The 21,021-nt window shown below is 51.9% G+C and overlaps 1 protein-coding gene across 2 annotated transcripts in view; it reads right to left on the minus strand.

The window, feature by feature from the left end:
* LOC106611337 (ribosomal protein S6 kinase alpha-5) overlaps positions 1-21,021 on the minus strand; it is a 63,599-nt gene that overhangs the window by 17,386 nt on the left and 25,192 nt on the right. For both annotated transcript variants that reach the window (XR_014378747.1, XM_082955765.1), the window contains exons 4-12: positions 20,217-20,332; positions 17,418-17,519; positions 15,060-15,143; positions 14,652-14,755; positions 13,877-14,027; positions 13,405-13,566; positions 9,619-9,750; positions 8,996-9,129; positions 16-109 (exon numbers count right to left, since the gene is read on the minus strand). Coding sequence is in view for 1 of the 2 variants with exons in the window: in XM_082955765.1 (XP_082811891.1) it covers positions 16-109; positions 8,996-9,129; positions 9,619-9,750; positions 13,405-13,566; positions 13,877-14,027; positions 14,652-14,755; positions 15,060-15,143; positions 17,418-17,519; positions 20,217-20,332 (1,079 nt within the window). In the remaining variant the exon portion in view is untranslated. The remainder of the gene's footprint in view (positions 1-15; positions 110-8,995; positions 9,130-9,618; positions 9,751-13,404; positions 13,567-13,876; positions 14,028-14,651; positions 14,756-15,059; positions 15,144-17,417; positions 17,520-20,216; positions 20,333-21,021) is intronic.

The following is a 21,021-nucleotide window of genomic DNA, read 5'->3' on the forward strand; positions in this document are numbered from 1 at the left end:
GTTAAAAATCCTTACCTGGTCATGGTAAATCTCGTGAGTCTTGATGATGTTGGGGTGGCCGTCGCAGAGCTTCAGAGCTGTGATCTCTTTCTGTGTCTGAGCCTCCATCCTAGAGGGGAGAGACAGGACACAGAGTCATCCCTGAACAGAAAGGAGCCTCCATCCTAGAGGGGAGAGACAGGACACAGAGTCATCCCTGAACAGAAAGGAGCCTCCATCCTAGAGAGGAGAGACAGGACACAGAGTCATCCCTGAACAGAAAGGAGCCTCCATCCTAGAGAGGAGAGACAGGACACAGAGTCATCCCTGAACAGAAAGGAGCCTCCATCCTAGAGGGGAGAGACAGGACACAGAGTCATCCCTGAACAGAAAGGAGCCTCCATCCTAGAGGGGAGAGACAGGACACAGAGTCATCCCTGAACAGAAAGGAGCCTCCATCCTAGAGAGGAGAGACAGGACACAGAGTCATCCCTGAACAGAAAGGAGCCTCCATCCTAGAGGGGAGAGACAGGACACAGAGTCATCCCTGAACAGAAAGGAGCCTCCATCCTAGAGGGGAGAGACAGGACACAGAGTCATCCCTGAACAGAAAGGAGCCTCCATCCTAGAGAGGAGAGACAGAGAGTGTCATCAGCCTCCCAAGTGGCGCTGCGGTCTAAAGCATAGCATCGCAGTGCTTGAGGAGTCACTACAGACTAGAGGTCGACCGATTCTGATTTTTCAACGCTGATACCGATTATTGGAGGACCAAAAAAAAGCCAATACCGATTAATCGGAAGATTTTTTGATTTTTTTATTTTTAATAATGACAATTACAACAATACTGAATGAACACTTATTTTAACTTAATATAATTAATCAATAAAATAAATTTAGCCTCAAATAATTAATGAAACATGTTCAATTTGGTTTAAATAATGCAAAACAAAGTGTTGGAGAAGAAAGTAAAGTGCAATATGTGCCATGTAAGAAAGCTAATGTTTAAGTTCCTTGCTCAGAACATGGGAACATATGAAAGCTGGTGGTCCTTTTAACATGAGTCTTCAATATTCCCAGGTAAGATGTTTTAGGTTGTAGTTATTACAGGAATTATAGGACTATTTCTCTCTATACAATTTGTATTTCATATACCTTTGACTATTGGATGTTCTTATAGGCACTTTAGTATTGCCAGTGTAACAGTATAGCTTCCGTCCCTCTCCTCGCTCCTACCTGGGCTCGAACCAGGAACACATCGACAACAGCCACCCTCGAAGCAGCGTTACCCATGCAGAGCAAGGGGAACAACTACTCCAAGTCTCAGAGCAAGTGACGTTTGAAACGCTATTAGTGCGCACCCGCTAACTAGCTAGCCATTTCACATCGGTTACACCAGCCTAATCTTGGGAGTTGACACGCTTGAAGTCATAAACAGCGCAATGCATTGCGAAGAGCTGCTGGCAAAACACACGAAAGTGCTGTTTGAATGAATGCTTACGAGCCTGCTGCTGCCTACCACCGCTCAGTCAGACTGCTCTATCAAATCATAGACTTAATTATAACATAATAACACACAGAAATACGAGCCTTATATCATTAATATGGTCGAATCCGGAAACTATCATCTTGAAAACAAAACGTTTTTTTCTTTCAGTGAAATACGGAACCGTTCCGTATTTTATCTAACGGGTGGCATCCCTAAGTCTAAATATTCCTGTTACATTGCACAACCTTCAATGGTATGTCATAATTACGTAAAATTCTGGCAAATTAGTTCACAACGAGCCAGGCAATGAACGCAAGAGCAGTGACACAATTTCATGTTAGCAGGCAATATTAACTAAATATGCAGGTTTAAAAAGATATACTTGTGTATTGATTTTAAAGAAAGGCATTGATGTTTATGGTTAGGTACATTGGTGCAACGACAGTGCTTTTTTCGCAAATGCGCTTGTTAAATCATCACCCGTTTGTCGAAGTAGGATGTGATTCGATGAGAAATTAACAGGCACCGCATCAATTATATGCAACGCAGGAAACGTTAGATAAACTAGTAATATCATCAACCATGTGTAGTTAACTAGTGATTATGTTAAGATTGACCGTTTTTTATAAGATAAGTTTAATGCTAGCTAGCAACTTACCTTGGCTTCTTGCTGCCCTCGCGTAACAGGTAGTCAGCCTGCCATGCAGGCTCCTCGTGGAGTGCAATGTAAGGCAGGTGGTTAGAGTGTTGGACTAGTAACTAGAAGTTTGTAAAAACGAATCCCCGAATCCCCCCTGAACAAGGCAGTTAACCCCCGTTCCTAGGTCGTCATTGAAAATAAGAATGTGTTCTTAATCTGACTTGCCTAGTTAAATAAAGGTGTAAAAAAATGTGAAAAAAATGAAAAAAGAAAAGAAAGAACAAAATAAGATTTTTTATTTTATTTTTTAAATACAACTTTCGGCAAATTGGTGGCCAAAAATACCGATTACCGATTGTTAGGAAAACTTGAAATCGGCCCTAATTAAATCGGCCATTCCGATTAATCGGTCAACCTCTACTACAGGCCCGGGTTCAATCCCAGGCTGTCCGATAGGGCGGCGCACAATTGGCACAGCGTCGTACGGGTTAGGGGAGGGTTTACTTGGCTCATCATGCTCTAGCGACTCCTTGTGCTGGGCCGGGCGCTGCAGGCTGACATCGGTCGTCAGTTGAACGGTGTTTCCTCTGACACATTGGTGCGGGCTGGCTTCCGGGTTAAGCGGGCGGGTGTTAAGGAGCGCAGTCTGGCGGGTCATGTTTCGAAAGCCCGTTGGGGAGTTGCAGCGATGAGACAAGATCCTAATTAGATATGACAAAAAGGGAGTAAAACAAATTATGTATATACAGTACCAGTCAAAAGTTTGGACACAGCTACTCATTCAAGGGTTTTTCTTCAAAACTATAAAATAGCACAACTGATCGGCTCAAACGTAACCCAAAAAAGTGTTATATTTGAGATTCTTCAAAGTAGCCATAATAACAGCTTTGCACACACTCGGAATACTCTCAACCAGCTTCATGAGGTAGTCACCTGGAATGCATTTAAATTAACAGGTGTGCCTTATTAAAAGTTCATTTGTGGAATTTCTTTCCTTCTTAATGCGTTTGAGCCGATCAGTTGTGTTGTGACAAGGTAGGGGTGGTATATAGAAGATTGCCCTATTTGGTAAAAGACCAAGTCCATATTATGGCAAGAACAGCTCAAATAAGCAAAGAGAAACGACAGTCCATCATTACTTTAAAACATCAAGGTCAGTCAATATGGAAAATTTCAAGCGTCATAATAAACTGGCTCTCATGAGGAACACCACAGGAAAGAAAGACCCAGAGTTACCTCTGCTGCAGACGATAAGTTCATTAGAGTTACCAGCCTCAGAAATTGCAGCCCAAATAAATACTTCACAGAGTTCAAGTAACAGACACATCTCAACATCAACTGTTCAGGGGAGACTGTGTGAATCAGGCCTTCATGGTCAAATTACTGCAAAGAAACCACTACTAAAGGACACCAATAAGAAGAAGAGACTTGCTTGGGCCAAGAAACACGAGCAATGGACATTAGACCGGTAGAAATCTGTCCAAATTTGAGATTTTTGGTTCCAACCGCCGTGTCTTTGTGAGATGCAGAGTAGGTGAACAGATTATCTCTGCATGTCTGGTTCCCACCGTGAAGCATGGAGGTGGTGGTGTGATGGTGCTTTGCTGGTTACACTGTCTGTGATTTATTTAGAATTCAAGGCATACTTAACCAGCATGGCTACCACAGCATGCTTCAGCGATACGTCATCCCATCTGCTTTGCACTTAGTGGGACTATCATTTGTTTTTCAACAGGACAATGACCCAAACCACCTCCAGGCTGTGCAAGGGCTAGTTGACCAACAAGGAGAGTGATTGAGTGCTGCATCAGATGACCTGGCTTCCACAATCGCCCAACCTCAACCCAATTGAGATGGTTTGGGATGAGTTGGACTGCAGAGTGAAGGAAAAGCGGCTAACAAGTGCTCAGCTATATGTGGGAACTCCTTCAAGACTGTTGGAAAAACATTCCTCATGAAGCTGATTGAGAGAATGCCAAGAGTGTGCAAAGCTGTCATCAAGGCAAAGGGTGGCTACTTTAAAGAATCTAAAATATATTTTGATTTATTTAACACTTTTTTGGTTACTACATGATTCCATATGTGTTATTTCATAGTTTTAATGACTTCACTATTATTCTGCAATGTAGAAGATAGTAAAAATAAAGAAAAGCCCTTGAATGAGTAGGGTGTCCAAACTTTTGACTGGTACTGTATATATATACTTAAAAAAAATAAAAATAAGAACGTCATCCCTGAACAGTAAGGTCAGTTTAACCACTACAGTATTTTCCTGTCAGGTAGTGTCAGCAGCACCCTTCATCCTCCAGCAGCCAAGAGGTGTTATAATCACAGAGCAGTCTCCTGTAATAGTCTGCTGGCCTGGAATTGAGATATACACCGTTTAGCAGATGCTTTTACCCAAACCGACTAACAGTTTTGCATACATACACTTTTTACATCTGGATGGACTGGCCAATCAAACCCACTAAGAGCCATGCTCTACCAATTGAGCTACTGAGGACCACGCTGGACGCCCAGAGGACCACGCTGACGCCCAGAGGACCACGCTCAGAGTACCACGCTGGACGCCCAGAGGACCACGCTCAGAGGACCACGCTGACGCCCAGAGGACCACGCTCAGAGGACCACGCTGACGCCCAGAGGACCACGCTCAGAGGACCACGCTGACGCCCAGAGGACCACGCTCAGAGGACCACGCTGACGCCCAGAGGACCACGCTCAGAGGACCACGCTGGACGCCCAGAGGACCACGCTCAGAGGACCACGCTGGACGCCCAGAGGACCACGCTCAGAGGACCACGCTGGACGCCCAGAGGAACCACGCTCAGAGGACCACGCTGGACGCCCAGAGGACCACGCTCAGAGGACCACGCTGGACGCCCAGAGGACCACGCTCAGAGGACCACGCTGGACGCCCAGAGGAACCACGCTCAGAGGACCACGCTGGACGCCCAGAGGACCACGCTGACGCCCAGAGGACCACGCTCAGAGGACCACGCTGACGCCCAGAGGACCACGCTCAGAGGACCACGCTGACGCCCAGAGGACCACGCTCAGAGGACCACGCTGACGCCCAGAGGACCACGCTCAGAGGACCACGCTGACGCCCAGAGGACCACGCTCAGAGGACCACGCTGGACGCCCAGAGGACCACGCTCAGAGGACCACGCTGGACGCCCAGAGGACCACGCTCAGAGGACCACGCTGGACGCCGAGAGGACCACGCTCAGAGGACCACGCTGGACGCCCAGAGGACCACGCTCAGAGGACCACGCTGGACGCCCAGGGGACCACGCTCAGAGGACCACGCTGGACGCCCAGAGGACCACGCTCAGAGGACCACGCTGGACGCCCAGAGGACCACGCTGGACGCCCAGAGGACCACGCTGGACGCCCAGAGGACCACGCTGGACGCCCAGAGGACCACGCTCAGAGGACCACGCTGACGCCCAGAGGACCACGCTGGACGCCCAGAGGACCACGCTCAGAGGACCACGCTGACGCCCAGAGGACCACGCTCAGAGGACCACGCTGGACTCCCAGAGGACCACGCTCAGAGGACCACGCTGGACGCCCAGAGGACCACGCTCAGAGGACCACGCTGACGCCCAGAGGACCACGCTCAGAGGACCACGCTGGACGCCCAGAGGACCACGCTCAGAGGACCACGCTGGACGCCCAGAGGACCACGCTCAGAGGATCACGCTGGACGCCCAGAGGACCACGCTCAGAGGACCACGCTCAGAGGACCACGCTCAGAGGACCATGCTCAGAGGACCACGCTGGACGCCCAGAGGACCACGCTCAGAGGACCACGCTGGACGCCCAGAGGACCACGCTCAGAGGACCACGCTGGACGCCCAGAGGACCACGCTGACGCCCAGAGGACCACGCTCAGAGGACCACGCTCAGAGGACCACGCTGACGCCCAGAGGACCACGCTCAGAGGACCACGCTGACGCCCAGAGGACCACGCTCAGAGGACCACGCTGGACGCCCAGAGGACCACGCTGACGCCCAGAGGACCACGCTCAGAGGACCACGCTGGACGCCCAGAGGACCACGCTGACGCCCAGAGGACCACGCTCAGAGGACCACGCTGACGCCCAGAGGACCACGCTCAGAGGACCACGCTGGACGCCCAGAGGACCACGCTCAGAGGACCACGCTGGACGCCCAGAGGACCACGCTCAGAGGACCACGCTGGACGCCCAGAGGACCACGCTCAGAGGACCACGCTCAGAGGACCACGCTCAGAGGACCACGCTCAGAGGACCACGCTGGACGCCCAGAGGACCACGCTCAGAGGACCACGCTGGACGCCCAGAGGACCACGCTCAGAGGACCACGCTGACGCCCAGAGGACCACGCTCAGAGGACCACGCTGGACGCCCAGAGGACCACGCTCAGAGGACCACGCTGGACGCCCAGAGGACCACGCTCAGAGGACCACGCTGGACGCCCAGAGGACCACGCTCAGAGGACCACGCTGGACGCCCAGAGGACCACGCTGGACGCCCAGAGGACCACGCTGGACGCCCAGAGGACCACGCTGGACGCCCAGAGGACCACGCTGGACGCCCAGAGGACCACGCTCAGAGGACCACGCTGACGCCCAGAGGACCACGCTCAGAGGACCACGCTGGACGCCCAGAGGACCACGCTCAGAGGACCACGCTGGACGCCCAGAGGACCACGCTCAGAGGACCACGCTGGACGCTCAGAGGACCACGCTGGACGCCCAGAGGACCACGCTCAGAGGACCACGCTGGACGCCCAGAGGACCACGCTCAGAGGACCACGCTGGACGCCCAGAGGAACCACGCTCAGAGGACCACGCTGGACGCCCAGAGGACCACGCTGACGCCCAGAGGACCACGCTCAGAGGACCACGCTGGACGCCCAGAGGACCACGCTCAGAGGACCACGCTGGACGCCCAGAGGACCACGCTGACGCCCAGAGGACCACGCTCAGAGGACCACGCTGGACGCCCAGAGGACCACGCTGACGCCCAGAGGACCACGCTCAGAGGACCACGCTGACGCCCAGAGGACCACGCTCAGAGGACCACGCTGGACGCCCAGAGGACCACGCTCAGAGGACCACGCTGGACGCCCAGAGGACCACGCTCAGAGGACCACGCTGGACGCCCAGAGGACCACGCTCAGAGGACCACGCTCAGAGGACCACGCTCAGAGGACCACGCTCAGAGGACCACGCTGGACGCCCAGAGGACCACGCTCAGAGGACCACGCTGGACGCCCAGAGGACCACGCTCAGAGGACCACGCTGACGCCCAGAGGACCACGCTCAGAGGACCACGCTGGACGCCCAGAGGACCACGCTCAGAGGACCACGCTGGACGCCCAGAGGACCACGCTCAGAGGACCACGCTGGACGCCCAGAGGACCACGCTCAGAGGACCACGCTGGACGCCCAGAGGACCACGCTGGACGCCCAGAGGACCACGCTGGACGCCCAGAGGACCACGCTGGACGCCCAGAGGACCACGCTGGACGCCCAGAGGACCACGCTCAGAGGACCACGCTGACGCCCAGAGGACCACGCTCAGAGGACCACGCTGGACGCCCAGAGGACCACGCTCAGAGGACCACGCTGGACGCTCAGAGGACCACGCTGGACGCCCAGAGGACCACGCTCAGAGGACCACGCTGGACGCCCAGAGGACCACGCTCAGAGGACCACGCTGGACGCCCAGAGGAACCACGCTCAGAGGACCACGCTGGACGCCCAGAGGACCACGCTGACGCCCAGAGGACCACGCTCAGAGGACCACGCTGGACGCCCAGAGGACCACGCTCAGAGGACCACGCTGGACGCCCAGAGGACCACGCTCAGAGGACCACGCTGGACGCCCAGAGGACCACGCTCAGAGGACCACGCTGGACGCCCAGAGGACCACGCTCAGAGGACCACGCTGACGCCCAGAGGACCACGCTGGACGCCCAGAGGACCACGCTCAGAGGACCACGCTGACGCCCAGAGGACCACGCTCAGAGGACCACGCTGGACGCCCAGAGGACCACGCTCAGAGGACCACGCTGGACGCCCAGAGGACCACGCTGGACGCCCAGAGGACCACGCTGGACACCCAGAGGACCACGCTGGACGCCCAGAGGACCACGCTCAGAGGACCACGCTGACGCCCAGAGGACCACGCCCAGAGGACCACGCCCAGAGGACCACGCTGACACCCAGAGGACCACGCTGACGCCCAGAGGACCACGCTGACGCCCAGAGGACCACGCTGACGCCCAGAGGACCACGCTCAGAAGACCACGCTGACGCCCAGAGGACCACGCCCAGAGGACCACGCTCAGAGGACCACGCCCAGAGGACCACGCTGACGCCCAGAGGACCACGCTGACGCCCAGAGGACCACGCTGACGCCCAGAGGACCACGCCCAGAGGACCACGCTGACGCCCAGAGGACCACGCTGACGCCCAGAGGACCACGCTGACGCCCAGAGGACCACGCCCAGAGGACCACGCTGACGCCCAGAGGACCACGCTGACGCCCAGAGGACCACGCTGACGCCCAGAGGACCACGCTGACGCCCAGAGGACCACGCCCAGAGGACCACGCTGACGCCCAGAGGACCACGCTGACGCCCAGAGGACCACGCCCAGAGGACCACGCTGACGCCCAGAGGACCACGCTGACGCCCAGAGGACCACATTTACATCACAATGCCATCACATACAGTTAGCTAGTTAGCCAGCCAACGCCCCACAGTGAGCTAGCTCTGGGAAGGGCTGGTCTGGGCCTGGTACGTGTCAGTTTGGCTTGACAATGATCATACTGTATGAGCAGACCATTCAGCACCAACTGATCTGGGATCAGGCAGGACTATGGCAACAGTACCTCTTACTGACAATCTTCACAGCGTACATCTGTCCAGTCTTCTTGTGGGTGCACTGCCTACAGATAGAGAAGCTTCCTTCACCAAGGGCATTGTCCTTTAGGTCCATCTCATAGTTCATATAAAACAGAGAGTCCTAAAGGAAAGGGAATCATTGTTTAGGTCAAATCAAAGCCATCTTATTACAAAGTCTGTCTATACCTCATCACGCCTCAGACCAAGCAACTGAGTAACAATCCTGTTCTCAATGTGATCCAATGCTGTAACTATATGTTGTATGTTAACTATATGTTGTATGTTATTTTAGAGACACCACAGTACACAGCCACACACATCAAGACTCATTATAGAGCTTAATGAAGCAAGGATGACAGAGTAGAGGGGATAACCACCCCCGCCCCCCCAAAAAAAACTTGCTGCCTAGCCTAAGTGTGTGTGTGTGTGGAGGGAAGAGATGTAACCCTATCCATCTAACTGTACTGTGTACACACACACACAGTAACAGTGCTGTACCTTCATCATGGTGTTGCAGGCCACAGCAATCCTGAACCCCCACCCAGCGGTGTGTGTGTGCGTGCGTGCGTGCGTGCGTGCGTGCGTGCGTGCGTGTGTGTGTGTGTGGTACCTTAATCATGGCGCTGCGGGCCACAGCAGCAGACCCTGGTCTCTGTGATCTTGATCCTCCACACAGCTGCAGCGTGTCATCCATCACAGCATTTCTCTTGAACAAGATGGAGGGGGCCATGAACGAGTAGCCCTGTAACCAGGGGACACACAGAGAGAGATGAAGCAGGAGGGAAACATGAACGAGTAGCCCTGTAACCAGGAGACACACAGAGAGAGATGAAGCAGGAGAGGAACATGAACGAGTAGCCCTGTAACCAGGAGACACAGAGAGAGATGAAGCAGGAGGGAAACATGAACGAGTAGCCCTGTAACCAGGAGACACACAGAGAGAGATGAAGCAGGAGAGGAACATGAACGAGTAGCCCTGTAACCAGGAGACACAGAGAGAGATGAAGCAGGAGAGGAACATGAACGAGTAGCCCTGTAACCAGGGGACACACAGAGAGAGATGAAGCAGGAGGGAAACATGAACGAGTAGCCCTGTAACCAGGGGACACACAGAGAGAGATGAAGCAGGAGGGAAACATGAACGAGTAGCCCTGTAACCAGGAGACACACAGAGAGAGATGAAGCAGGAGGGAAACATGAACGAGTAGCCCTGTAACCAGGGGACACACAGAGAGAGATGAAGCAGGAGGGAAACATGAACGAGTAGCCCTGTAACCAGGAGACACACAGAGAGAGATGAAGCAGGAGGGAAACATGAACGAGTAGCCCTGTAACCAGGGGACACACAGAGAGAGATGAAGCAGGAGGGAAACATGAACGAGTAGCCCTGTAACCAGGGGACACACAGAGAGAGATGAAGCAGGAGGGAAACATGAACGAGTAGCCCTGTAACCAGGGGACACACAGAGAGAGATGAAGCAGGAGGGAAACATGAACGAGTAGCCCTGTAACCAGGGGACACACAGAGAGAGATGAAGCAGGAGGGAAACATGAACGAGTAGCCCTGTAACCAGGAGACACAGAGAGAGATGAAGCAGGAGAGGAACATGAACGAGTAGCCCTGTAACCAGGGGACACACAGAGAGAGATGAAGCAGGAGGGAAACATGAACGAGTAGCCCTGTAACCAGGGGACACACAGAGAGAGATGAAGCAGGAGGGAAACATGAACGAGTAGCCCTGTAACCAGGGGACACACAGAGAGAGATGAAGCAGGAGGGAAACATGAACGAGTAGCCCTGTAACCAGGGGACACACAGAGAGAGAGATGAAGCAGGAGGGAAACATGAACGAGTAGCCCTGTAACCAGGGGACACACAGAGAGAGATGAAGCAGGAGGGAAACATGAACGAGTAGCCCTGTAACCAGGAGACACACAGAGAGAGATGAAGCAGGAGGGAAACATGAACGAGTAGCCCTGTAACCAGGAGACACACAGAGAGAGATGAAGCAGGAGGGAAACATGAACGAGTAGCCCTGTAACCAGGGGACACACAGAGAGAGATGAAGCAGGAGGGAAACATGAACGTGTAGCCCTGTAACCAGGAGACACACAGAGAGAGATGAAGCAGGAGGGAAACATGAACGTGTAGCCCTGTAACCAGGAGACACACAGAGAGAGATGAAGCAGGAGGGAAACATGAACGAGTAGCCCTGTAACCAGGGGACACACAGAGAGAGATGAAGCAGGAGGGAAACATGAACGAGTAGCCCTGTAACCAGGAGACACACAGAGAGAGATGAAGCAGGAGGGAAACATGAACGAGTAGCCCTGTAACCAGGGGACACACAGAGAGAGATGAAGCAGGAGGGAAACAGGAACGAGTAGCCCTGTAACCAGGAGACACACAGAGAGAGATGAAGCAGGAGGGAAACATGAACGAGTAGCCCTGTAACCAGGGGACACACAGAGAGAGATGAAGCAGGAGGGAAACAGGAACGAGTAGCCCTGTAACCAGGGGACACACAGAGAGAGATGAAGCAGGAGGGAAACATGAACGAGTAGCCCTGTAACCAGGAGACACAGAGAGAGAGATGAAGCAGGAGGGAAACATGAACGAGTAGCCCTGTAACCAGGGGACACACAGAGAGAGATGAAGCAGGAGAGGAACATGAACGAGTAGCCCTGTAACCAGGGGACACACAGAGAGAGATGAAGCAGGAGAGGAACATGAACGAGTAGCCCTGTAACCAGGGGACACACAGAGAGAGATGAAGCAGGAGAGGAACATGAACGAGTAGCCCTGTAACCAGGGGACACACAGAGAGAGATGAAGCAGGAGGGAAACATGAACGAGTTGACGCATACATAGGAAGACGAGGTTTAATATTCACAACTCATTTGAAGCACAGGACAGACTGGTATACCCTTCACAGTATAGTGCCTACCAGAGACTGGTATACCCTTCACAGTATAGTGCCTACCAGAGACTGGTATACCCTTCACAGTATAGTGCCTACCAGAGACTGGTATACCCTTCACAGTATAGTGCCTACCAGAGACTGGTATACCCTTCACAGTATAGTGCCTACCAGAGACTGGTATACCCTTCACAGTATAGTGCCTACCAGAGACTGATATACCCTTCACAGTATAGTGCCTACCAGAGACTGATATACCCTTCACAGTATAGTGCCTACCAGAGACTGGTATACCCTTCACAGTATAGTGCCTACCAGAGACTGGTATACCCTTCACAGTATAGTGCCTACCAGAGACTTCGTTTTTTGTATAACCAGGCCATCCCATTACAGCTAGGCAAGAACTAATTATAACCTGTCAATACTGTAAAAACTGGAGTGAGCGTGACAATGGCTGCCATTCATTGGTTGTCCATCTGTGCTCATTGTTAGAACTGTCATCTATGATGGGATTGGGATGTGCTGCCTGGCTCCAGCTGTGCAGGGTCCAGGGTTTACACGCCACACACACACACACACACACACACACACACACACAATGTATGGACGGAAGGATTGATGGATGGATGGAAGCATGAGAATGCCCAAATTGCCAGGCTTCAATATCTGATTGCTCTGCTGTGAAATTACATCTCGTCGGGGATATAATTAATATACCACGGCTGTCAGCCAATCAGCATTCAGGGCTCAAACCACCCAGTTTATAATGCAATTTAATTTTGTTTTGTGAGGCGAGTGGGAGAGCAGACCCCACAGTTAAACGTTGTGATCTCAGCCACTATCTCTATCTAACAATAAGGCCTGGCTGTAAATGATAAAGACTAGCCTACAAATTCCAGTATGTGTGAAAGTGGGGAAATAAAACAAGCCAAGATAAAGTTGGCAATCAGAGGTTTAAGGCGTAATTGAGGCAGACATGGTGATTCTCTGGAACCATAACCTTTTATTCCAGCAGAGAAAAAGAGAGAAGCCCCTTTTAAATGGGCCTATTGATCAGCCAGGCTCGAGGAGCCAGAAGGCATGGCAATCACAGCTGAGATTTCACGCAATAGACTACATCAATCAGACACGCAACCATAAGCTGGCATACAGCTGTATTCATAAAGCGTCTAAGTGTAGGAGTGCAGATGTACGATCCGGTCCCTCTGTCCTATAATTATGATCCAAAAAGGAAAACTGATCCTAGATCAGCACTCATGCTCTGTGTGAAACGCTTTATGAATAGGGTCTGAAAGCCACATTATGGTTCAAATCTATAGCATAAATAGTCATTCACATCTGTTAGGCCTATCCAAACTGGTATGGCTATAATTATGCTTTGAATGAAAAGCCCTTTAGTCAATCTGAATACCAATGTGCACACAGACAGGCTGGTATTGACCTTAAACGAGCTATTGAGGATACTTCTGTCCCACCTGAAAGACGCGGTCACAGTTCTGAGGCATCGCTGCAGGGGAGTAGGTGGGGTCCATTTCGGTGAACTCCTCCGCAAAGTTGCTGACATCCAACTCATCCCTGATCACCGGCTTGAACGGGGCGAGCAACCGCTTAGCTGCCAGGTCCTCCCAGTTGATCTTCTAAAAGGAGAGAAGATGAAACCCAACAGAACGCTTTAAAATCAGAAACCATTTCCCCTTCAAGCACCATTTTATCAACAAAGGCAAATATACTGTATGGTATGTACCAATAGACCTACAATGTATCTGGACAAGATGTTCTCAATGTGTTAGAGGAGATACTAGCTCTGTCCCAGATCTGTTTGTGCTGTATAGCTAACTCATATGGTCCTTAGCAATGACAATGTTGGCTACGCAGCACAAACAGATCTGAGATCAGGCTAAGGAAATGGCTCTGGTAGCAGGTTAAGGAGCTGCCCCTCTCTCTTACCTGGTAGAATGGATGTTTCTTAATGTTGTCAGCTCCGTCAGGCCCAGAGCCCAGTCTCTTCTTTGGGTCTTTGATGAGGAGGCGCTGGATGAGGTCTTTGGCCAGAGGGCTCATGTCTTTGGGGAAAGGAGGGTCCTTCTTCGAGATCCTCCTGAGAGGTGACAGAAGTCAGGGTTGGACAGGATTTATATTATAATAATACATACATCAAGCAAATTCAAATCTGGACCTTCGAAGGCAGTTCCACTGCTGATTTTCCTTCTTCCCCTGGAATCAGGGACTGATTTAGACCTGGGACCATGCAAAGCAGAAAACCAGCAGTAGACTTGTGACTTCCAGAATCGGATTTGAATACCCCTCACTGACATACAGTACATCAACATGATGAGTATTTCATTCCAGAGGAAACGCATCAATGAAAGAACTTACAGTATTTCCAAGTGGTTGAGACAATCCAGAAAGAGAGAAACGGAGAACAACAACACAGCTACCGTTCTATACAGTTAGTGGCCAGTTCTAGAAGAATAATGTATTATCCATTTTTTGGGGGAGAACACAGAAATGTGTCTATTTGTTTAATCAGCCCAAACTGATTACACACACACTTCTCACTTGGTAAAGAAGACAAGTGAAAGATTGTTTTGTTTTCCAGCGTATCGGGAAATCAAATGGATGTCGAGTTCAGTTTATTAGCATCCCTAATAGCCATTGCTGATGCAGCAGTAATTATTTCAGGGGTCCACATGTTTGGAGATAGATCTGGGGGAATGCTTACTTGGCGATATCTGTATGAGAGTTCTGGTCTCCATCGACAGTGAATGGTGATCCACCCGTCATAAGTTCATACATTAATACTCCAAGGCTCCACCAGTCTACAGCCTGGAACACAGGTACATGTGGATGAATAAAGTGTTTTATTATTATTAATAATAGACAGAATATGATATAGGCCTACATACGTTCCAGACTGCCTACATTGCAGAAGCGTTGTACAAATAATGCAAGGTAGGCAGTCTGGAACAGCACCCCAGACACCAGAGGCAGCCTTCACAGGTGTGCAGCAGACTACACCTAGTTATTAGTGAGCTACACATATGACTACCTGTCTGTGTACCATTGTGCATTTGGGTAAAGTACAGTACAACATAACAAGACCTCGGGGGGGTTGTAAATGATAAATTACCATGTCATGGCCAGCCTCTCCTCCCTCTGCGATCTCTGGGGCCATGTACTCAATGGTGCCACAGACAGAGTAAGCCCTCTCCAACTGGAGAACAACAAACGGACAAAAAAAGAGATATAACCAAGATTAGATTTTCCCCCCCTCTCCTTATTTGTCGTTCTCATCACTGACATGATGAAACACACTGGGATCGACAGGAAGGAAGCTTGAGACTAGGACACATTTGATCAGTTCAGGGTAGAACAGACATTGTTGTGGAGAAGAACCTACCAAGCACCACTGAATAGATCACAGAACATGGCTCTCATAGCAATCAGCCAATGAGTATACGTGACGTAACGATCAGACAATGAGTACACGTGACGTAACGATCAGACAATGAGTACACGTGACGCAACGATCAGACAATGAGTACACGTGACGCAACGATCAGACAATGAGTACACGTGACGCAACGATCAGACAATGAGTACACGTGACGCAACGATCAGACAATGAGTACACGTGACGTAACGATCAGACAATGAGTACACGTGACGTAACGATCAGACAATGAGTACACGTGACGTAACGATCAGACAATGAGTACACGTGACGTAACGATCAGACAATGAGTACACGTGACGTAACGATCAGACAATGAGTACACGTGACGTAACGATCAGACAATGAGTACACGTGACGTAACGATCAGACAATGAGTACACGTGGCGTAACGATCAGGCAATGAGTACACGTGACGTAACGATCAGACAGAATGGTTGCATCCCAAATGGCACCCTGGAGGGCGGCAGGGTAAGGGGACCTGGACGGCGGCAGGGTAAGGGGACCTGGAGGGCGGCAGGGTAAGGGGACCTGGAGGGCGGCAGGGTAAGGGGACCTGGAGGGCGGCAGGGTAAGGGGACCTGGAGGGCGGCAGGGTAAGGGGACCTGGAGGGCGGCAGGGTAGGGGGCCCTGGAGGGCGGCAGGGTAGGGGGCCCTGGAGGGCGGCAGGGTAGGGGGCCCTGGAGGGCGGCAGGGTAGGGGGACCTGGAGGGCGGCAGGGTAGGGGGACATGGAGGGCGGCAGGGTAGGGGGACATGGAGGGCGGCAGGGTAGGGGGACCTGGAGGGCGGCAGGGTAGGGGGACCTGGACGGCGGCAGGGTAAGGGGACCTGGAGGGCGGCAGGGTAAGGGGACCTGGACGGCGGCAGGGTAGGGGGACCTGGACGGCGGCAGGGTAGGGGCACCTGGACGGCGGCAGGGTAGGGGGACCTGGACGGCGGCACGGAAGGGACCTGGACGGCGGCAGGGTAGGGGCACCTGGACGGCGGCAGGGTAGGGGGACATGGAGGGCGGCAGGGTAGGGGGAACCTGGAGGGCGGCAGGGTAAGGGGACCTGGTTGGCGGCAGGGTAGGGGGCCCTGGACGGCGGCAGGGTAGGGGGCCCTGGACGGCGGCAGGGTAGGGGCACCTGGACGGCGGCAGGGTAGGGGGACCTGGACGGCGGCAGGGTAGGGGGACCTGGACGGCGGCAGGGTAGGGGGACCTGGACGGCGGCAGGGTAGGGGGACCTGGACGGCGGCAGGGTAGGGGGACCTGGACGGCGGCAGGGTAGGGGGACCTGGACGGCGGCAGGGTAGGGGGACCTGGACGGCGGCAGGGTAGGGGGACCTGGACGGCGGCAGGGTAGGGGGACCTGGACGGCGGCAGGGTAGGGGGACCTGGACGGCGGCAGGGTAGGGGGACCTGGACGGCGGCAGGGTAGGGGGACCTGGACGGCGGCAGGGTAGGGGGACCTGGACGGCGGCAGGGTAGGGGGACCTGGACGGCGGCAGGGTAGGGGGACCTGGACGGCGGCAGGGTAGGGGGACCTGGAGGGCGGCAGGGTAGGGGGCCCTGGAGGGCGGCAGGGTAGGGGGACCTGGAGGGCGGCAGGGTAGGGGGACCTGGAGGGCGGCAGGGTAGGGGGACCTGGAGGGCGGCAGGGTAGGGGGACCTGGAAGGCGGCAGGGTAGGGGTACCAGGAGGGCGGCAGGGTAGGGGGAACCTGGAGGGCGGCAGGGTAGGGGAACCTGGAGGGCGGCAGGGTAGGGGAACCTGGAGGGCGGCAGGGTAGGGGGACCTGGAGAGCGGCAGGGAAGGGACCTGGAGGGTGGTCGCGTCAGGTTGCACATCAAACACGGCCTAAAAACACACACAGCCCATACCCCTCCATTGACTGTGTGGGATGCGTCACCAGCACCAATGCACCATAACACCACAAGTAACCTAACCATTTTAAAGTACAAAACCACACGCACAAGACTCCTCTGTGTGATAATGATCATATGGATGTACGGTGTTGGCCTCTTGCTCCATACATCTGTAATACATACCTCATCAAACTCTTTGCTGAGGCCAAAGTCTGTGAGCACTATATGCCCGCTGGAGTCCATGAGGATGTTCTCCAGCTTCAGGTCTCTGTAGACTATACCCAGCTGGAAAACATTCAGACAATTACAAGGCTTCAGGGGCTTCATTTATAAAAAGTTGCATACGCACAAAATCATGCCCCAAAACATATGCGCTTTTTCATACAAAAGTTGGCATTTATAAAAACTGGACAATTTTGTTCTTATCCTTCCGCTAACTTTAGACCATGCGTACACACAGTTTCTAGTGGTTGAAGTATTGCATTGCAAGAAGGCAAAAGTAGCCTAGTAGCTTTGTAGCCTAGTAGCTTTGTAGCCTAGTAGCCTCGTAGCTTTGTAGCCTAGTAGCCTCGTAGATTTGTAGCCTCGTAGCTTTGTAGCCTAGTAGCCTCGTAGATTTGTAGCCTAGTAGCTTTGTAGCCTAGTAACCTTGCGCAAATGGGGAACACATGATGACTTATTCACAATAACAAAAAACAGGTAGCTAAATATAAGACTCCATCGTTTGCTGTTCGTGAGAAAATCTATTTATTCTATCTCTGCATTCTAAAATAATTAGAAATCTATTTCCGATTATTAATTTCATTTCCATGATCATTGCAGAATAAATTCCTCACCTTTTCTGACTGTGATGGTTTTATACTCGCAAAATAGCCTATAGGCCTACAACAAGGTAGGATAGGCTACCATTCATCCCACCTCTCATTTAATTGGACCCACTTCACAGTAGTAAACATATAAGAAACCAGTATTTCAAGTATTTTGCTCTATGCGATCCGAAACAGTTTAACGGTAGAACAGACTGTTGACCTTCTCCATTGATGTATGTAGACTACGTATGAATACTGTAATGTCAAATTTCTCCAGTAGCCTAGACAATACTTAATTTATAAACATAAAACATATATTATAACCATTGCCCATTTTCTGGCCATGATAAGTTAATATTCAAGATGTAGCCTTAAAAACAAATGACCATCTCTAATTGGGCCTTTTAGATAGGCTATTATATTTACACGTTTTTGCTCTATGCATCTGAAATGGAGCACGCTTTATAACATGCAGTAGAAATGAACTGGTGAATGAAAGTGTGTAGGTTACCACTGTAAGTAGGCCTCCTGTAGTCTAAATCATTTTCAGAGTAGACAATGTTTCAGAATTCTCGGGTGGTGCAGCATATTTAGGTTAGGGAGAAAGTAAATGCAAAACATAATTTAATTCAAACAATCGGTTTACAGGTCCACAACAATTCGCAATTATTTTGGTGTTTCAGAAACTGTAAAACGTCACTGCAAAAGAAAACATTCTGTCAACACCGCCAAAGACATTTGATCAAGTTCACCATTAATATTTCCTTCAGATATATTGTGTTGGCCTAATTCCCATAGTTCCAAAGTATTATTGTCACCATAAAAGGTGAATGACGGGGGTTTTTCAGACGGAGTTATAATGCTTGTTCACACACGTGCACAGTTTTACAACAGGTCTGATTTACAAAACGGGAACCATGCGTATGTCTGACGTGAGTCAGGATTATAAATCTAAATAAGTTTTACGCAACAGTTATAAATTAGGTCCATGTCTCTGTAGACCAGTGTTTCCCAACGCCAGTCCTCCAGTACCCCCAACAATACACATTTCACATTGTTGTTGGGGGTACTGGAGTACTGGAGATGGGGATACTGGAGTACTGGAGATGGGGGGGGGGGTACCGGAGGACTGGAGATGGGGGGGGGGGGGTACCGGAGGACTGGAGATGGGGGGGGGGGGGTACCGGAGGACTGGGGGGGGGGGGTACCGGAGGACTGGAGATGGGGGGGGGGGGGGGGGGTACCGGAGGACTGGAGATGGAGGGGGGGGTACCGGAGAACTGGAGATGGAGGGGGGGGGTACCGGAGAACTGGAGATGGAGGTACCGGAGGACTGGAGATGGGGGGGGGGGGGTACCGGAGGATTGGAGATGGGGGGGGGGGGGGGTACCGGAGGATTGGAGATGGGGGGGGGGGTACCGGAGGACTGGAGATGGGGGGGGGGGGGGGGGGGGGTACCGGAGGACTGGAGATGGGGGGGGGTGTACCGGAGGACTGGAGATGGGGGGGGGGGGGGGGGGGGGGGGTACCGGAGGACTGGAGATGGGGGGGGGGGGGTACCGGAGGACTGGAGATGGGGGGGGTACCGGAGGACTGGAGATGGGGGTACCGGAGGACTGGAGATGGGGGTACCGGAGGACTGGAGATGGGGGTACTGGAGGACTGGAGATGGGGGTACTGGAGATGGGGGTACTGGAGGACTGGAGTTGGGGGTACTGGAGATGGGGGTACTGGAGGACAGGAGATGGGGGTACTGGAGGACTGGCTTCGGGACTACCCCCATCTGGGAAACAGTCATCTCATTACAAGGCTATGTAGACTATCCCCAGCTGGAACACAGTCAGCCAATTACAAGCCTTGACTGTGACAACAATGTAGAAGAAACAGCCAGAGATCGATCCAAAAGTATTTTAGGGCCGATTTAAACATAGTCCTAGTCCTGGACTAAAAAGCATGGAGACTCTCCATTGAAACAAATTCTTAGTCCAGGACTATGCTTAATCTGTTTCCGGGAAACGGGCCCTTAAAGTATGGCAGTTGAGATTACACACGATGATTAATGATTTCTAGAAAACTGCACCATTTACTGCAATTGCATATAGACTAAAACTCCCAAACTATTGTACCTCAGGAATGACAAACCTGAAAGAAGACAACATCTACAGACACTCACCGTGTGTAGGTGCTCCAGCGCCAGGACAATCTCTCCACTGTACAGAGATACCTCCTGCTCTTTGAACCGAACCCTCTGTACCAGGTGTGTGAAGAGCTCCCCACCGTTCACATAATCTGTCATAATAATAAAGAAACAGCTATGAACAATCCTGGATGTCTTGCCTGGCTGGATATTGTATTTCAACATAGCTGGTATAATTCCAGAGTCCAATGGGTCAGTCCAGTTCACTGTAAAGGCGTCTACATGCTTCCTAGCCGAAACAGTTCGGAGGAGTTTGTGCATATATTATGACGACATTTTGTGATGTTTGTTTGTTTTGGACTTTGGTAAGGGCTTTTGCGGTAGTTTAAGCACACGCAAAAATGATTGAGGCAATCCAAAGTTAGCAGCCGAAGTGCAAGACCCTTCGCCGGTGATTATTAACAAACTATAGTTTTGGCAAGTCGGTTAGGACATCCACTTCGCGCATGAAAAAAGTAATTTTTCCAACAATCGTTTACAGACAGATTATTTCACTTATAATTCTCTGTATCACAATTCCAATGGGTCAGAAGTTTACATGCACTAAATTGACTGTGCCTATAAACAGTGTGGAAAACTCCAGAAAATGTCATGGCTTTAGAAGCTTCTGATAGGCTAATTGACATCATTTGAGTCAATTGGAGGTGTACCTGTGGATGTATTTCAAGGCCTACCTTCAAACTCAGTGCCGCTTTGCTTGACATAATGGGAAAATCAAAAGAAATCAGCCAAGACCTGAGAAAAAAAATGGTAGACCTCCACAAGTCTGGTTCATCCTTGG

This window comes from Salmo salar, chromosome 09 (assembly GCF_965601325.2).
Source record: "Salmo salar chromosome 09, fSalSal1, whole genome shotgun sequence".
Lineage (NCBI taxonomy): Eukaryota > Metazoa > Chordata > Actinopteri > Salmoniformes > Salmonidae > Salmo > Salmo salar.